At 39.2% G+C, this 16,232-nt stretch overlaps 1 protein-coding gene across 1 annotated transcript; it reads left to right on the top strand.

Moving 5' to 3' along the window:
• The first annotated feature begins 2,942 nt into the window (after positions 1-2,942).
• On the top strand, positions 2,943-4,350 carry LOC134821784 (thialysine N-epsilon-acetyltransferase-like). Its single transcript, XM_063832561.1, has 4 exons — positions 2,943-3,018; positions 3,224-3,356; positions 3,547-3,680; positions 4,104-4,350. Exons 1-4 carry the CDS (start codon positions 3,013-3,015, stop codon positions 4,263-4,265), a joined length of 435 nt encoding a protein of 144 aa, XP_063688631.1. The 5' UTR covers positions 2,943-3,012; the 3' UTR covers positions 4,266-4,350.
• The last annotated feature ends 11,882 nt before the right edge of the window (positions 4,351-16,232 follow it).

Raw genomic sequence — 16,232 nt, 5'->3', positions numbered from 1 at the left:
TCTTTGTTTGTTCAATAAGCCATTAAGATATTCAGAAATAATAGTTTTTCCCCCTGTCCGGGTGTGTCCGAATTTTCAAAACGACCCCTCCCCCGGACGTCTGGATTTCTAGCTACTTTTAAGAGTACAAATAAAATGTGTAGTTACTTAAAATAGACAGTATAATACATTTAGTGTCGAACAAGTTTAGCACAGTTACATTTAAGTACATTTAAGTACTCGTTCAAAATACAGGGATCTAAACTTACAGAGTAATCAGTGTCAAAGAGCTGAAATAAATAGGACTTTTTCGGTAATTCTGCCAAAATTTCCGGGCGTCCGGATTTTCAGAAACCAACCACCCTCCCCTTGTCCGGATTAGTCCCAAATTCCAAACCCACCCCCTCCCTATTTTCCGGACGTCCTAAGTAGATGGCCCCTTACTGAGATCACTACAACAAATCCGCTGTCTATTGCTTTAGCATAGGATAAATATTTTAAGTTTTTTTTTCAATCATTTTCAGGTTCATTCTGTGGAGTTTGCTGTTCATTTCGTAAACGATGGTCAATAGGTAGGATTACAGCTTATACAAAGGACCAAACCTATTACCTAACAATTATCGTCATTTAGACAGTAGACTTTATAGTGACCTCAAGTAAGGAATATATAATATCGACCAAATGTGGAGGCTTCGGCCTATTTTGAATTTTCATAGGCCTGCCGTATCCTACCTAATTATATAAAGAGTAGAGTATGATAGTAGCTATTTATGATGAAATCTATATAGTTTTATTTAACCTAATATGTAATAGAGGAGTAATCGATCTAATAGCATAGCTAGGCCAGTCCGTTAACTATGCGGTTTAAATCCGTTAAAGCCACTGCCTGCCCAGCTAGCGAGGCGCCTATCGTTTTCTTAATCGACACTCTAGCTTGCTGCCCAGGGCTTTACTTGCTGCTGCTAGTCGATCAGGCTACTATGTTGCCTTACAATGCACTCTAGTTCTGGCTCATTTCCAACTCGATACTGCCTTTATTGTGCAATGCGGGAGGTAATAAAGTTCATGTAGGTGCTGCATTGATAATCAGCTGATATGAACATTGTGTCGTCAACAGTGCAGGTACCATTAACAATAGTATAGGTTCTGAGTATTTGTATTAAGGTATTACTATTAGAGGGAGAGGGCCATTATTCGCTATTCTTAATCAGCCTATAGTAAGCTTTACAACAGGTCAGTGATTAGCTACTTCTGGCACTAAATAAAGGAATCTTCATTACAGCCAAAAACTTATAGCTATATTTGGACTTGGACTGGGCAGTGGCCAGTGCACGATATCATTTATTATACAATTTAAACTCCAGTCCAGTTGCACTTCAAATCACGTATAATATAACTGTCGCTATATCTTGACTATTCAGCAGATTAACATTAACTCTGGTTTCCGCGACTTGTTCTCCGTGTTTTTGGTATAGTCTATTAAGCCTATACAATGGGAGGACACCATGTTAACCCGCTCTAAGCTGTTGACCATTAAGAAACGTTTAGCGCCTGGAGCGTAGTATACTCCATGAATATGCATTATCCACTGCTTGGGAGAGAGTTTCAAGCTGCCATTAGCCTATATTCCATTGTTTACTGCATACAGCTTTGATTTGTTCGGCAGCCAAAGTACACTCACACACTGACAAAGTTAGATTTCCAGTAAGACAACATACCACCTTACATACCATACATACCACCTTACATACCATTAAGTGCTCCAAATAATCACAGATTAACATCGGATGCAGTTGGTAAATCGTGGTTTCTATGACTCAGTAATTGTATTAAAACAGACTTAATTAACTGTAACAATCGTGTAATTCTCCCAGGAAATGAGCCGAAGATAAATGGTTTAAAACGCTGCCATATCGAGCTAATTACGGCTCATAATTGGGTTCTAGACCATCATTTACAGCGAATTAACAGAGTGGCACTTACCCGGTTTTCTCTCTATCCTACTCCAAGACAGTTGTGTACAGTAGTTCGAACATACAGCGTATCATATTGTTTCGCACGGATCTACCTGAATATCCTATTGTTTTCAGACAATAGTATCGTACTCAAACAATTGACGCGTACTACTCCTTCATAAAGATATTTACTACTGAATCCGACATAATCACAGCCTCCTCTGATAGATACTCATTTGTTCTGCTTGCATTCGTTTGTATCACAGTTCATCTGCTTGTTCACTGTTTTAAGAACAGTTCAGCACTCAGCGGTTAACAAGGAATTTACCATTCCTAACATGCTGCTCCGACTGCTATCCCTCCTCAGCCTCTCCCTGCTGGGTCTAGCGGTTATTGATAACAGAAAACCTGATGCCAATTACGTGATCCCGATCAGCAAGGACCAAAGTGCGGAAGTGTACTGTGTTTCATACTTTGCTAAGACGATAATTCAGGAAGTGATCAAACCAAATGTAACGAAGCTGAATTGTCAGAAATGCGAGTTGAGTCACGTGAGGTACAGGTGCTGCAGGGTCATCAGGTGGGAGGACATAGAGGAACCCCTCACCCTCCGCTGTACTTCTGTGGGGGACAAGGCCGATAAGAATATTCCCCGGATCGACGTGTCCGTCGTTCGGAAGAGCAGTAAGAAAGAGGGTAAAGAATTGGCCGATACAGAGGATTCGACAAGGATCACTGCCGAGAGCTCGACAGTGTACTACTGCCACGACCGCTCTGATGTCACAGAACTCACAGCTGGGTCTCACATTGGACTCGGTTGGAAGAGTCAGAGCATCACCTACAACCCGGAGCTGCCAACAGATGCCACCCCTGAGTCATCGTATACTGAGCGGGCTAAGCAGTACGACCAAGTGATCGACAGCAACGATAAAGGCTCAGTGCTCACCGTCTCACCTGATCTCAGAAGATTTGAAAGTTTGGTTGATCTTTATTCTTTGCTGCAGACATGTCCCATTTATGTTCAGGGTGGGAAGTACAGCTGGCGTCCAGAGAAGACTCTCATGACATCTTCAACCTAATGAATGTAAGTTTTATAGCTAGGTCAAGTCAGACGTTAACCAATGTAACTGTAATATAAATATGCTAATATGTTAATTTATAAATGTATCACCATATATTCATAGTAATATTATAGTACCCATTCGCAGCAAAAGATTAATTTGTCATGCCCCATGAGTCTCAGACAACTGTGTGGAACATTTTTTGATAATTTAATAACTTTGATTCAGAGGTTTGGAGACGAATTGGGGTACTCAGTGTCAGTAACAGAGAAAGAATTCACCGAAGCTGGCTGGCCAAGTGACCTTAAAAACAAGTCTTCCTTCGAGGTCTACAAGGTTTCCAGCAACAAGAATGGTACAGGTAACCGCAACTCATATATATATTTGATCATATGTCAGTGTGTGGAAGTGTGGTTTGATTTCCATGAGTGAATATACATTGTGGTCTTCACAAAGAAAAGCATTTCTTTCCATTGTTTTTATGTTTTTTATGTAGTTTTGATGAATGTTAATGAAAAAGAAGTTAACAAATTTCACAATATGCTGATCAGGTATTTTGGCGTACGGTTTGACATGCCGAACATTTGGCTGGAGTGGTCTGGTCCTGAGACTTGAAGATTTGTACGTAGTGCCAGAATACAGAGGACAAGGTGTTGGCAGGGCTGTACTGATGCACTTAGCAAAGGTTATTAATTTATTAAGTTAGGAACTTTCAACAAATATGTGTCAGTTTGACGGTTATTGGAAGTGAATAGTCTGCCAGAAAGTTCGATGCTGCAGAAAGGGCCGTAGTTTTAATAAACCATGAAACTGCTGGAACATTCTCTGCCGAACGTGACTTAGATTAATTGTTCCAGCAATTATAACTGTCGTAAGTTGTTATCGTCGGAGCTTTTCCGGTTTTTAATCTGCTAAGCGGTCTACATTAAACACTCTCCTATTGCCTAATTACTGTTTCAATAATAACTTTATATGTTTATGAGGTATGTTACTTTGTTGCAAACACTAGAGGGTCTCTGTTAGTGATCTATAAAACACTGTTTGTAAATGTATCACTAGTCATGACATCCCACAAAACTTATTTCTGACAGTGACTTTTCTTTCACAGTTGAGCGTTGGAGCGGGGATATCTCGACTAGAACTGAACTCAGCTACCGGAGCAAAAAAATTCTACCTCGAGCTGGGTGGAAGACATCAGTCAGACTTGACTATAATGCAGTTCAGTAGGGATTCCATCGCGAGTCTTGCCGGGATCACCAACGGCAACTAATCTTCTACTAATTCTTCAGACTAATTGATATTTGTTATGGGCTGGATATTTAATCTATCGATTCCAAAGTTTAGGGTCGCCGATTTTCTATGATATTTGTAAATTGAATCATAATTGTAGGGTTCAGACAGTCGTAGGTTTACACAACAAATTTGCTAAGTCAAGTCTGCACAATTTTTTAATCAGTTAAATTGGACATATAATATACTTTTTGAACTTTGACACCAATTCCCTTCCAACTAAGAACAATTAATTGCTTTCTCTGCAATATGAAAGCATTTTCAATAATAGCTAACCCTAATTGATATATTAGGCAAGTCTTATACCCATTTCATAATGTCCAGACGGTTTAATTCTATGGGAAATTCGGTCTTCAGACTTCCGGTAGGGACGTTGCTAGTGTTTGTTATTGTGGTGAATAACTTGGCCAAATATTTGCCCAATTTCTTGTACACTTCTCACTGTCTGCTGCTTTGTTATTTGAATATAAGATTTATGAAATATTTGGCATTTGTCTAATTCTATTGTTGACAAGGGAATGGTTAGCTAAGTTACTTTTCCAGGCCCATATGGTCTCAAGACTTATAAACCAGTCTATTTTATACTGACCTACTTGCCCATCCCAGCTAAACCTGTTTACACATAATACTATAATATACTCTATTCTTCGATAAAAAACAAAATACCTACATCTGGTGTTCCACAAAGTACTTTTCCTCACAAATATTCATGTGCACTATTTTGTGTCTTTGAGAATCCCTCTAACATGAGTGTGAAAGCTCCACACCAAACCTTCACCCTCAGTTCCCCAACATTTTGCGTCAGAATCTGCACTTTGACGTGTGACAATTTCACATATTACAGTCTTACATATTCATGATATAGAGCAACACACACACGTGGCCGCTACCCACCAATACTAATATCTCACATACTCATTCACTGCAAGCAGCTACTGAACAGGGGAACACATCACACGTTCCAATACTTACTAAGCTTGCTCAACATGTTGATGCTGTGAATCTGCACACCATATCCCAACTCACTCAGTTTGATATGTTTAGTGGTATAGCTTGGTAAACATTATATATTGGTATCACGTGGTGTGGACTGCCTGCGGAGGAGTACAGATTGCTTGCGGAGTACGGGTGATCACTGCTACCACCCTGATGATATAATGATTGTTAGCATTATGTGTTGTGATGGCACAGCTTGTCTGTTAACTATCTCTAATTATTCATATATTGCACCTGTGAGCGGGTCCCGACTTGTACGACTCATTATATAGGTATGACACTTAGTCTGTATTCTCGTCTGTGTGAGAGCGCTTGTCTGCATTATACGCGGAGTACACTTTAAGTTGCTTGTGCTGTGTCGTGATCCCCCTCATTATTCTAATATTGGATAATAATTAATTTGACTTTTTGGGGTTTTTTATAGGATCTAATCCTGTCGTTGTTTTAGATTTTACATAAAAGATGACACGAAAATTGCAAACAAAAGCGTGCTATTATATCGAGCAAGTAGGTTGCCATTATACTGCAGTATACACTGCCACATATTAATATCCCATGGATCTGCCTTTATGTATTCAATACAATCGTGTCACGTCCCTTTGTCCTCTGGGCAGCTAGCTAAGTACACTGTCACTGTGTACCCTGCAAGCAATCGGTTTCCAGGGTGTCGTAGCTATAGCTGCCTACAGATGGCATTGTAAGATAAGGTTATTACACACACGCATCATGGTGGTGATCCAATGTTAGCTAATAGTAATACTCGACCACACCACACTAGTTGATATATAGAGAGTGGACATAGCTCATCGGGGGGGGGGGGGGGTGCAATATTTTATTGTTACTAACAATTTTTGACCATCTTTTAGGATCGTTTTTAGTGCTCGTAAGACGATTTAAATTAAACTTGTTAACTTATATTGACTTAGAATATTCTATTTCTAGGACTATGACTAATTATTAACAATTGCACACCCCCCCTCCCGACCAGATGAATTATAGCCTTCCTTTGTGTGCATCTCTTGACCTGGACACCTCGTTTTGTGTACATATCTTTACTTGTCGGCGATCGTATTTGTTTAATGTTTACATATCATTCGTTTCTCGGTTTAAATAATCTAACATTTAATGTCTAACATTGTGATATGACATTCCTGGATAACGAATTAAAATACTTTTCAAGAAATGATAATACTTAAAACATTTCTTAAGAAATATTTTAATTCTTTATCCAATAATGTCAACGTTAGAACACAACTGCATAGCTTTGTATATTATTTCCGATCAGTCAAATATTGTTAGGATTAGTAATTAGTTATAATGAGACCCCAAAGCCATACAGATAATTCTGGGAACTATTCCTTGCATAATATAACAGTATAATTGCTACCCACTATAATGTTATAATCGTTAAATTGCTCTTATCTAATATATTTAATGATCGTGAGATACTACATGGCTTTTAGTTCAATTCTTTAGCCCTCATTTCACTAGAATGCTTTAAGATTCTTTCGTTAACTCTCTTTGTTTGTTCAATAAGCCATTAAGATATTCAGAAATAATAGTTTTTCCCCCTGTCCAGTGTCCGGGTGTGTCCGAATTTTCAAAACGACCCCTCCCCCGGACGTCTGAGTTTCTAGCTACTTTTAAGAGTACAAATAAAATGTGTAGTTACTTAAAATAGACAGTATAATACATTTAGTGTCGAACAAGTTTAGCACAGTTACATTTAAGTACATTTAAGTACTCGTTCAAAATACAGGGATCTAAACTTACAGAGTAATCAGTGTCAAAGAGCTGAAATAAATAGGACTTTTTCGGTAATTCTGCCAAAATTTCCGGGCGTCCGGATTTTCAGAAACCAACCACCCTCCCCTTGTCCGGATTAGTCCCAAATTCCGAACCCACCCCCTCCCTATTTTCCGGACGTCCTAAGTAGATGGCCCCTTACTGAGATCACTACAACAAATCCGCTGTCTATTGCTTTAGCATAGGATAAATATTTTAAGTTTTTTTTTCAATCATTTTCAGGTTCATTCTGTGGAGTGTGCTGTTCATTTCGTAAACGATGGTCAATAGGTAGGATTACAGCTTATACAAAGGACCAAACCTACTGCCTAACAATTATCGTCATTTAGACAGTAGACTTTATAGTGACCTCAAGTAAGGAATATATAATATCGACCAAATGTGGAGGCTTCGGCCTATTTTGAATTTTCATAGGCCTGCCGTATCCTACCTAATTATATAAAGAGTAGAGTATGATAGTAGCTATTTATGATGAAATCTATATAGTTTTATTTAACCTAATATGTAATAGAGGAGTAATCGATCTAATAGCATAGCTAGGCCAGTCCGTTAACTATGCGGTTTAAATCCGTTAAAGCCACTGCCTGCCCAGCTAGCGAGGCGCCTATCGTTTTCTTAATCGACACTCTAGCTTGCTGCCCAGGGCTTTACTTGCTGCTGCTAGTCGATCAGGCTACTATGTTGCCTTACAATGCACTCTAGTTCTGGCTCATTTCCAACTCGATACTGCCTTTATTGTGCAATGCGGGAGGTAATAAAGTTCATGTAGGTGCTGCATTGATAATCAGCTGATATGCAAAATTGGTGTCGTCAACAATATTAACAATAGTATAGGTTCTGAGTATTACTATTTAGAGCTGAGGGAGAGGGCCATTATTCGCTATTCTTAATCAGCCTATAGCAAGCTTTACAACAAGTCAGTGATACTAGTTAGCTACTTCTGGCACTAAATAAAGAAAATCTTGATTACAACCATATACTTTTTGCTATATTTGGACTTCGACTGGGCAGTGGCCAGTGCACGATATCATTTATTATACAATTTAAACTCCAGTCCAGTTGCACTTCAAATCACGTATAATATAACTGTCGCTATATCTGGACTATTCAGTAGATTAACATTAACTCTGGTTTCCGCGAGACCTGTTCTCCGTGTTTTTGGTATAGTTTATTAAGCCTATACAATGGGAGGACACCATGTTAACCCGCTCTAAGCTGTTGACCATTAAGAAACGTTTAGCGCCTCGAGCGAACTATACTCCATGAATATGCATTATCCACTGCTTGGGAGAGTTTCAAGCTGCCATTAGCTTATATTCCATTGTTTACTGCATACAGCTTTGATTAGTTCAGCAGCCACAGTACACTCACACACTGACAAAGTTAGATTTTTAGTAAGACATCATACCACCTTACATACCATACATACCACCTTACATACCATACATACCACCTGCACCAAATAATCACAGATGTAACATCGGATGCAGTTGGTAAATCGTGGTTTCTATGACTCAGTAATTGTATTAAAACAGACTTAATTAACTGTAACAATCGTGTAATTCTCCCAGGAAATGAGCCGAAGATAAATGGTTTAAAACGCTGCCATATCGAGCTAATTACGGCTCATAATTGGGTTCTAGACCATCATTTACAGCGAATTAACAGAGTGGCACTTACCCGGTTTTCTCTCTATCCTACTCCAAGAAGCTCAGTTGTGTACAGTAGTTCGAACATACAGCGTATCATATTGTTTCGCACGGATCTATCTAAATATCCTATTGTTTTCAGACAATAGTATCGTACTCAAACAATTGACGCGTACTACTCCTTCATAAAGATATTTACTACTGAATCCGACATAATCACAGCCTCCTCTGATAGATACTCATTTGTTCTGCTTGCATTCGTTTGTATCACAGTTCATCTGCTTGTTCACTGTTTTAAGAACAGTTCAGCACTCAGCGGTTAACAAGGAATTTACCATTCCTAACATGCTATTCCGACTGCTATCCCTCCTCAGCCTCTCCCTGCTGGGTCTAGCGGTTATTGATAACAGAAAACCTGATGCCAATTACGTGATCCCGATCAGCAAGGACCAGAGTGCGGAAGTGTACTGTGTTTCATACTTTGCTAAGACGATAATTCAGGAAGTGATCAAACCAAATGTAACGAAGCTGAATTGTCAGAAATGCGAGTTGAGTCACGTGAGGTACAGGTGCTGCAGGGTCATCAGGTGGGAGGACATAGAGGAACCCCTCACCCTCCGCTGTACTTCTGTGGGGGACAAGGCCGATAAGAATATTCCCCGGATCGACGTGTCCGTTGTTCGGAAGAGCAGTAAGAAAGAGGGTAAAGAATTGGCCGATACCGAGGATTCGACAAGGATCACTGCCGAGAGCTCGACAGTGTACTACTGCCACGACCGCTCTGATGTCACAGAACTCACAGCTGGGTCTCACATTGGACTCGGTTGGAAGAGCCAAAGCATCACCTACAACCCGGAGCTGCCAACAGATGCCACCCCTGAGTCATCGTATACTGAGCGGGCTAAGCAGTACGACCAAGTGATCGACAGCAACGATAACGCCCGGAACAAGGAGGCCCAGTTCCGACAGCTTTACAAGCACGAGAAGTTTGAGAATCTGTGGACCTCGGAGGATAAGAAGGTGGAACTGATGGCACACAAAACCAAGTTCGAGTGTAACGAAACAGAGTACTACTTGGAGAGGGGATCACAGTGTTTGACTCCCTCGAAAAGGGCTGTGTTCATTATGACTAACTGCAGTCTTGTCGCACAAATCTTCATTGTGATAGGGGTGATCGCGCTCCTCGTCCTATCCTATATCGTGTTCAATCTTCTGGTGTGGCTTTGGAACTATGTTATGCACAAGTCTCGTAGAAACGATGACGATATGGCTATTCTCATGTGACAATCTTGGGATGATATACAATGACACGTGCTCGTATGTTCGTCTGTGGGATGAGCCGAGACAATGTAAGAAACTGCTTGGACACTTTCAGTAAAGCAGACGGTTCGGGTTACTAAAGTTGCAGAGAGCCAGCCCTCACGTGTGATTTGAACATTCAAAGGTATTGTGACATGGAATTCAAACATTCTTTTTATTGATGCGTGCAGGCTGCATGATGCAGCAGCTTATTGCCCAGAAGCACTTGGTATACACAGACTATCATAATACGATAATATGGTGTAATCGCACAAGCTCGCCAAAATGTGGGAAGTTTGGTTTTACAACGATCAACTATGTTAATCCTGACCTGTCTATTGTAATGTCTATTGGGATTAGCCATGGACAAAAATACTGGCTAGAAACTAGACTGCAGTAAAATTAGAGGCAAAAAAGTGGCTTGGCTTTTGGAGCGATGCTATAAAAAAGTAAAGAAAAATCATGGCGATCACAATATTTTGACTTGCTCATAATCTAGCAGTCTGCCCGGTAAAATTGATATATTTACTGAAACTTGTATTGTAGAACAACACGATTTTAATATTTTGCTGTAAAAATATCAACTTGTGTATCACTGGACTCTAAAACATTGAAGTGACAACCTAGACAACTATCCTGTCAGGATCTATTGATATAAAATATTTCTCTAAAGTTTTGACACATATTTGAATGTACAGAATCTATCGAAGAGACTATGATATGTAACTATTAGTGTAGTTAGTGAATTAGAAGCTTCCGACGCTTCATACAGATTGGCGTGATAACATGTTTTCCTGTGATAGTTTTTTTAAACAACGCAATTTTGCATAATAAAATAATGAGAGAAGTATAGTTAATATTATCATAAAATCAACAGATTATTATCCGTTATACTTATATTTAATATCGTTTATGCCAATGTCTTTAAAATTACGGACCCTAAACGGGTCTTTGAAAAACTACGACCCCTTTGAAATCGAATTTCTGTTATCATGCAGTGCACATTGTCTGCCAACAAAATGTATTCGGGATAAAACTGAATTAGGGGTCGTTCACATATTACATCAGCCGAGGGGGAATCGGGAGGGGGCCGGGGAATTCCAAATGATTACGCTAGTGTAATTTTGACACAATTATAGCTATGTGTAATCACGGAGGGGGGGAGGGTAAATTTTTCCAAGAATTGATTACGTAATATATGTGAACGACCCTTTGGCTTTATTTGTAAATGGTACAACAAAGAACAAGACATGTTGATTCTTTGTTGTAACAATTATAGCCGCAGCAATCTTTACAATTCATGTTTAACTTTAGGGATAAAATAAATCAAAGGCAGAAATTTAAAAAAAATGTAAATTCTAATTTGTTTGTTCTTTCTATTAGTATTAGGGGTTGTAGTTGTACACATATTACGGAATCACTTTTTGATCCATTTTAACCCCTCCCTCTGGCCCTCCGTAATCAGTTTTACACATAGCTATTGTGTACAACTTACACTAGCGTGATCATTTAGAAACCCCCGGCCCTCCCCCTCGGCTGATTACGTAATATGTGAACGACCCTTGACCTACTCATGACTCATCATGTCATACTCATGACTCATCATGTCTGGTCTTATTCTAAGTTCCCATTCTTCCAGAAATTTACTGATATTTATTGTCTATCCAGCTCCAGATAATGCAGTCTCCGAGAGACTGTAATCTGGAGCTGAGTGAGATTTAGACAGAAGTTGAACTGTATTAGATAGGGATCGACGATATAAATGGAGGCGGAGTTAGGAGTGGGGGATCAAGTACAGTCACATATTTTAGTGGACGCAAAATTAAGCAGAGGAAGATACTGTATTATGACAGCGCCCGAGATACATGATAATATTTAGATCTCGTTAATTAATAATTTAGAAAAAAATAAGTTTTAATCAAGAAATCACTGTCGCGTTCTCAAGAGGCCTTAATAATCTGGCCTGGCCCATCTCCAGACGTGTCGATTATTGGGTCCTTATAAATATAATATTAATATTAATAATTCTAGTTCTCTACTAGTACTACTAGTACTACTAGAATTAGTAAAGTTCCTTTCTTCAGTACCTAATACGGTGTACATTTTTTATATATTAGAACCTGTCAGAATCACTCATATTTCTTGGTTTGGCTGCACCCCCCCCCCCCCCCCCCCCCCACCGCAATGGGCTCTTACCTTCTTACTAATTCGCTCTAACCCGATCCCTAAACAATTCGTGTTTTACTAGCTTGTCACGTGAAAAAACAGTTTTTGCCCATATCTCTCCAGGGAAGCATTTTTACTACACCGATACGTCTTGGGGGGTGATTCGGAATCAGCGTCCAAAAATACACCAAATTAGAATATTTCCATACCCTCAGGGCCTTTTCACAAAAATTAAAAAAAAATTTGGACGAGCGATTTCGTGGGAGCGCCCGTTACGTGGCCCGCAATGACATCATTATATTGCTCGCCCTGAGAGCTTCTGCTTTGCAAGGATTACCAACAACCATTACTAAGTTTTCCGGGAAGCAGTGCTGAGTGTATTACAAACAAGTGATTGTTCGGATCAACTGAGTCTGAAGTGCTCGAAGTGTTTCCTTAATACCTCAGCTTCGTTCTAATTGTGATTGTCAATGTCACTAACTGCAGTTACCCTCAGCAGCAGCAGAGAGAGGACCAGTGCCGCCCGGTAATATTTCCTGTCTCACCATTGAAACTGGTAAGTGGAACGTGAAAAAGCCTGAGAGTCGAAATTTCTCGGCAAATCAGGGGCCTTTGCTGAGAATTGCTTTTGAAACCAGGATATGCCGATTACGTGGATCGGTCTGAGAACTAGCCGGAGGTTTTATTTTGTGCTACTGTTAATGAACTCCCTTATCATTCGTTGGGAGTTCCAGTACTCTAGCTGACCGCCCTCTCAACCTCACTGTGTCTGCTAACGTTTCAAGCTATCAGTATCAGGCAAAGTTCAGCATAACATTATCTTTCTTGTGTCCGTGAACAAATATTTCGTCCTTGGTGGATGAGAGAAGCGCCGCCTTATTTATATTATCTTATTTAATGTTTTCTGCTCTGGTATTAAATGAATTCAAGTTTGACTTAGCACGCTACTATTGACCGTGTGCAGGTTACTATAAATATCTCCGGGATTTCGACGCGGGATCATATTATCACTCAGCCCGGCCCGCTGTTAGATAAACATCTCAAGGTGATATCATCCCGCCCCGGAAATTTGTATAAACCCGGCCCGCTTTTTAGTCGTAACTGATGTTTATCATTCAATTCTCCGACTTACAATAATCAATGATACTGCTGATTAGAACTCGATAATAGTAGAAGTAGAACAGTTAGACGCGCGATCACGTGGGCGCGTCACGTGCGTACCACGTGCCACCAATAGCATACGCCGAGTCTATACCACGTGACACGAAAGCGCACCACGTGATATGAAACATCGTAACCGTCCACTTCTTTTACACGCAAATTCCTGGGAACGTTGCCAAAGCAGCTAATTCTTGGAATTTCTCCAACGCGTGGCGTGAGAAGTTGGCGACTAGCCAGCTACCCTTGTCCGTGCCCTAAAAATAGTATTGTTTTGCTTGCTCTCCTTCCAGCTCTTGTTCCTGCTAACGTTCAAGCTATTGCTCCACTATGACAGATCGGTTTGACATTCAGATTGATGAACTGCTTTCCAATCGTGTTCCGGACAGTACAGTTAGGGTCAACAACTGGGCTCTAAACAAATTTAATTCTTGGCTTCAGTCATCCAGATTTTTACTACTGTTCTAGTACGTTATCGTATCACTTGTTATCACCATCACAAATAGAAATGAAAATATTACTAAAATCAGACCCGTATTCCGAAATAAAAACTATTTTATCACTCTCTTCTAAAGTATAAATCCCTTGTCGAAATCGCCGGAGATAATTATAATCCATAAACACTTCACGCTCAGGGCTAAATAAATGTAATCCCTCAGCTGGCGCTTCGGGATTACATATTAACACAAAACTCGTGCGCTGCGCGCACTCGTATGTGTTTATCAGATCATCCCGCTAGCGCGGGATGATCTGTTATATAAACCCTTTGCGTGGCGGGTTTATGTTATTTTAACTTTAAATACACATATTACCGATTTCCGATAACAAGTCACCTGGTCACGGGTCACGACAAACTTTGACTTTCGTCGATCTTATCGCTCTATTTTAACACGTACAACTACAAGTACAATATATATGAATAAATTCCAATAAATTATATAGTTCTCAGTTTGCTTGCGCCAGTAAATCATGGAGTTGGATCACATGAACAGGCCAGGAAATGGCATGACAATTTCCGGCCTCCGAGTAACTACCAACCTCACGGCTCACGTCCTGCATCCAATATAATCCCATGTGTGAATATGTGGCCTATGGCTATGGGCTATTGTGATATTCTTATTCTTATTCATATTGTTATATCACATCCTGATATATACCGGATAACGGCTATGGGCTAAGGTCTCTGAAAGTCTGAAGGCGAATAGATTTTCTGTATATTTATTATTTTCATGATTCAGTTCATTATATTATTCAAATGTGTTCATTTTACAACCGTCCCAGAAGAAGTAAAGTATGTCTCTCTGGAAGTCCGTCTGTTATCTCCTCCTTGTTATCTCCTCCCTTTGCATCGCTGTTACCTTAGCTGCGCCTGATCCCGTGAGTTCACTAGAAATTAGCCATTGTGTTCAGTTTGTTGCTATTATATTTATATAATCCAAATTTAGTTTATAATCAAGTTATAAAGAGGATTAAACATTCCTCTTTTCAGAGATGTGTGCACTTATGTGAAAACGAAGAGGGGGACATGAAGAAATGTTTGAGTAACTGCAAACGGTTCTTTGGATAGAAAAAATTGTGATATCATCAGGCTGTCGGATATCAAATTCAAACAGTTGCTGGGCGATCATGAATCTTGAATGCTATTTCGTTAATTCATTTTGGGGCCAGATTTTACGCAAACTTTTATTATAGATCTGCTTATATTATATTAACTTCAACGAATGATTCTAGTTCTACTTGCATAATTTGATATTTTGTTTTATTTCTAGAAATTTTCAATTTTACAAGAGACGATCGTTACCTTCATTATTATTAATAAACTGAATCTTAAATTTACTCACTTTTCTTAACGGGTGATACTCGTAAAGTATTTGTTCCAACTCGCGAGGAGTCCAACTCCAAACTCGGCGCGCGTCCTGGTAGGTTATAATTAATAATTATATAATTATATAATTAATAATTATATAATTAATAATTATAAATAAATTATAAACCTACAACACTTTTCCAATATTATATGTATTATCATTGTCTCACGTCGTGACCCTCATCGCGGGCCTACAACGTGAGGCGATATTATTATTATCAACTACCAAACAAATATTTATAATACCTTAGTAATTAGTTGCTAGTGAATGTCTCTCGATGAAAATTTAAAATGGTTAATTCATTCTTTAGGATGATTGTATATTCATAGTAGGCGGAACCAAGGTTATACTATAAGTATAGTATAGGCACCATTCACATATCTCACATTACGTTTAAAAGTCATGATATGTGAACTTGTAACCCCGTGGCCGTACATCAGCAAGTTTACACACGGCTATAGCTTAGGAATTATACCATCATCAGTTCTTCTCAACTTCTGTCCCCTGGATACCGATTATGTAAATGATCAAACCCTTAGCTGTTAGTGTTAGCTGAGAATAATACGAAGTTAATTGGCTCAGGTTTTTAAAAAGTTGTAATATTTATCGTTTATATAAACTTGTAGTTGTAACAGCAATGGTGACACTTTATAGTAAAACTAGAATAGGACGACAGCTGATAGGAAAAGGGAAGCGTCCTATCTGTAGTTTGCATCATCTCCTATGGTACAAATTGACGACTTGCGCTCCCTATATTTCAAAATGCTCAACAATATTAAAGTATTAAGTATATTATGTTCGAACGTGAATCCTATGATTTGAAATTCACGGCACGCTTCTTATACTCAAATATGGCAGTGTAAGATTACTTGGTAGGTAGTTCATATTTTTGTCACTAACATAGTAACATGTAACACATCGCTGCTATGCCGGCAGCTGTATTATACATATTATATTATATACTATATAGTATATATATATATATTATGTTATATATGCTTAGTG

This window comes from Bolinopsis microptera, chromosome 1 (assembly GCF_026151205.1).
Source record: "Bolinopsis microptera isolate Bmic1 chromosome 1, MBARI_Bmic_1.0, whole genome shotgun sequence".
In the NCBI taxonomy this organism is placed as follows: domain Eukaryota; kingdom Metazoa; phylum Ctenophora; class Tentaculata; order Lobata; family Bolinopsidae; genus Bolinopsis; species Bolinopsis microptera.
The sequence above is the reverse complement of the archived record's forward strand: the minus strand, read 5'-3'. Positions and strand labels throughout refer to the sequence as shown.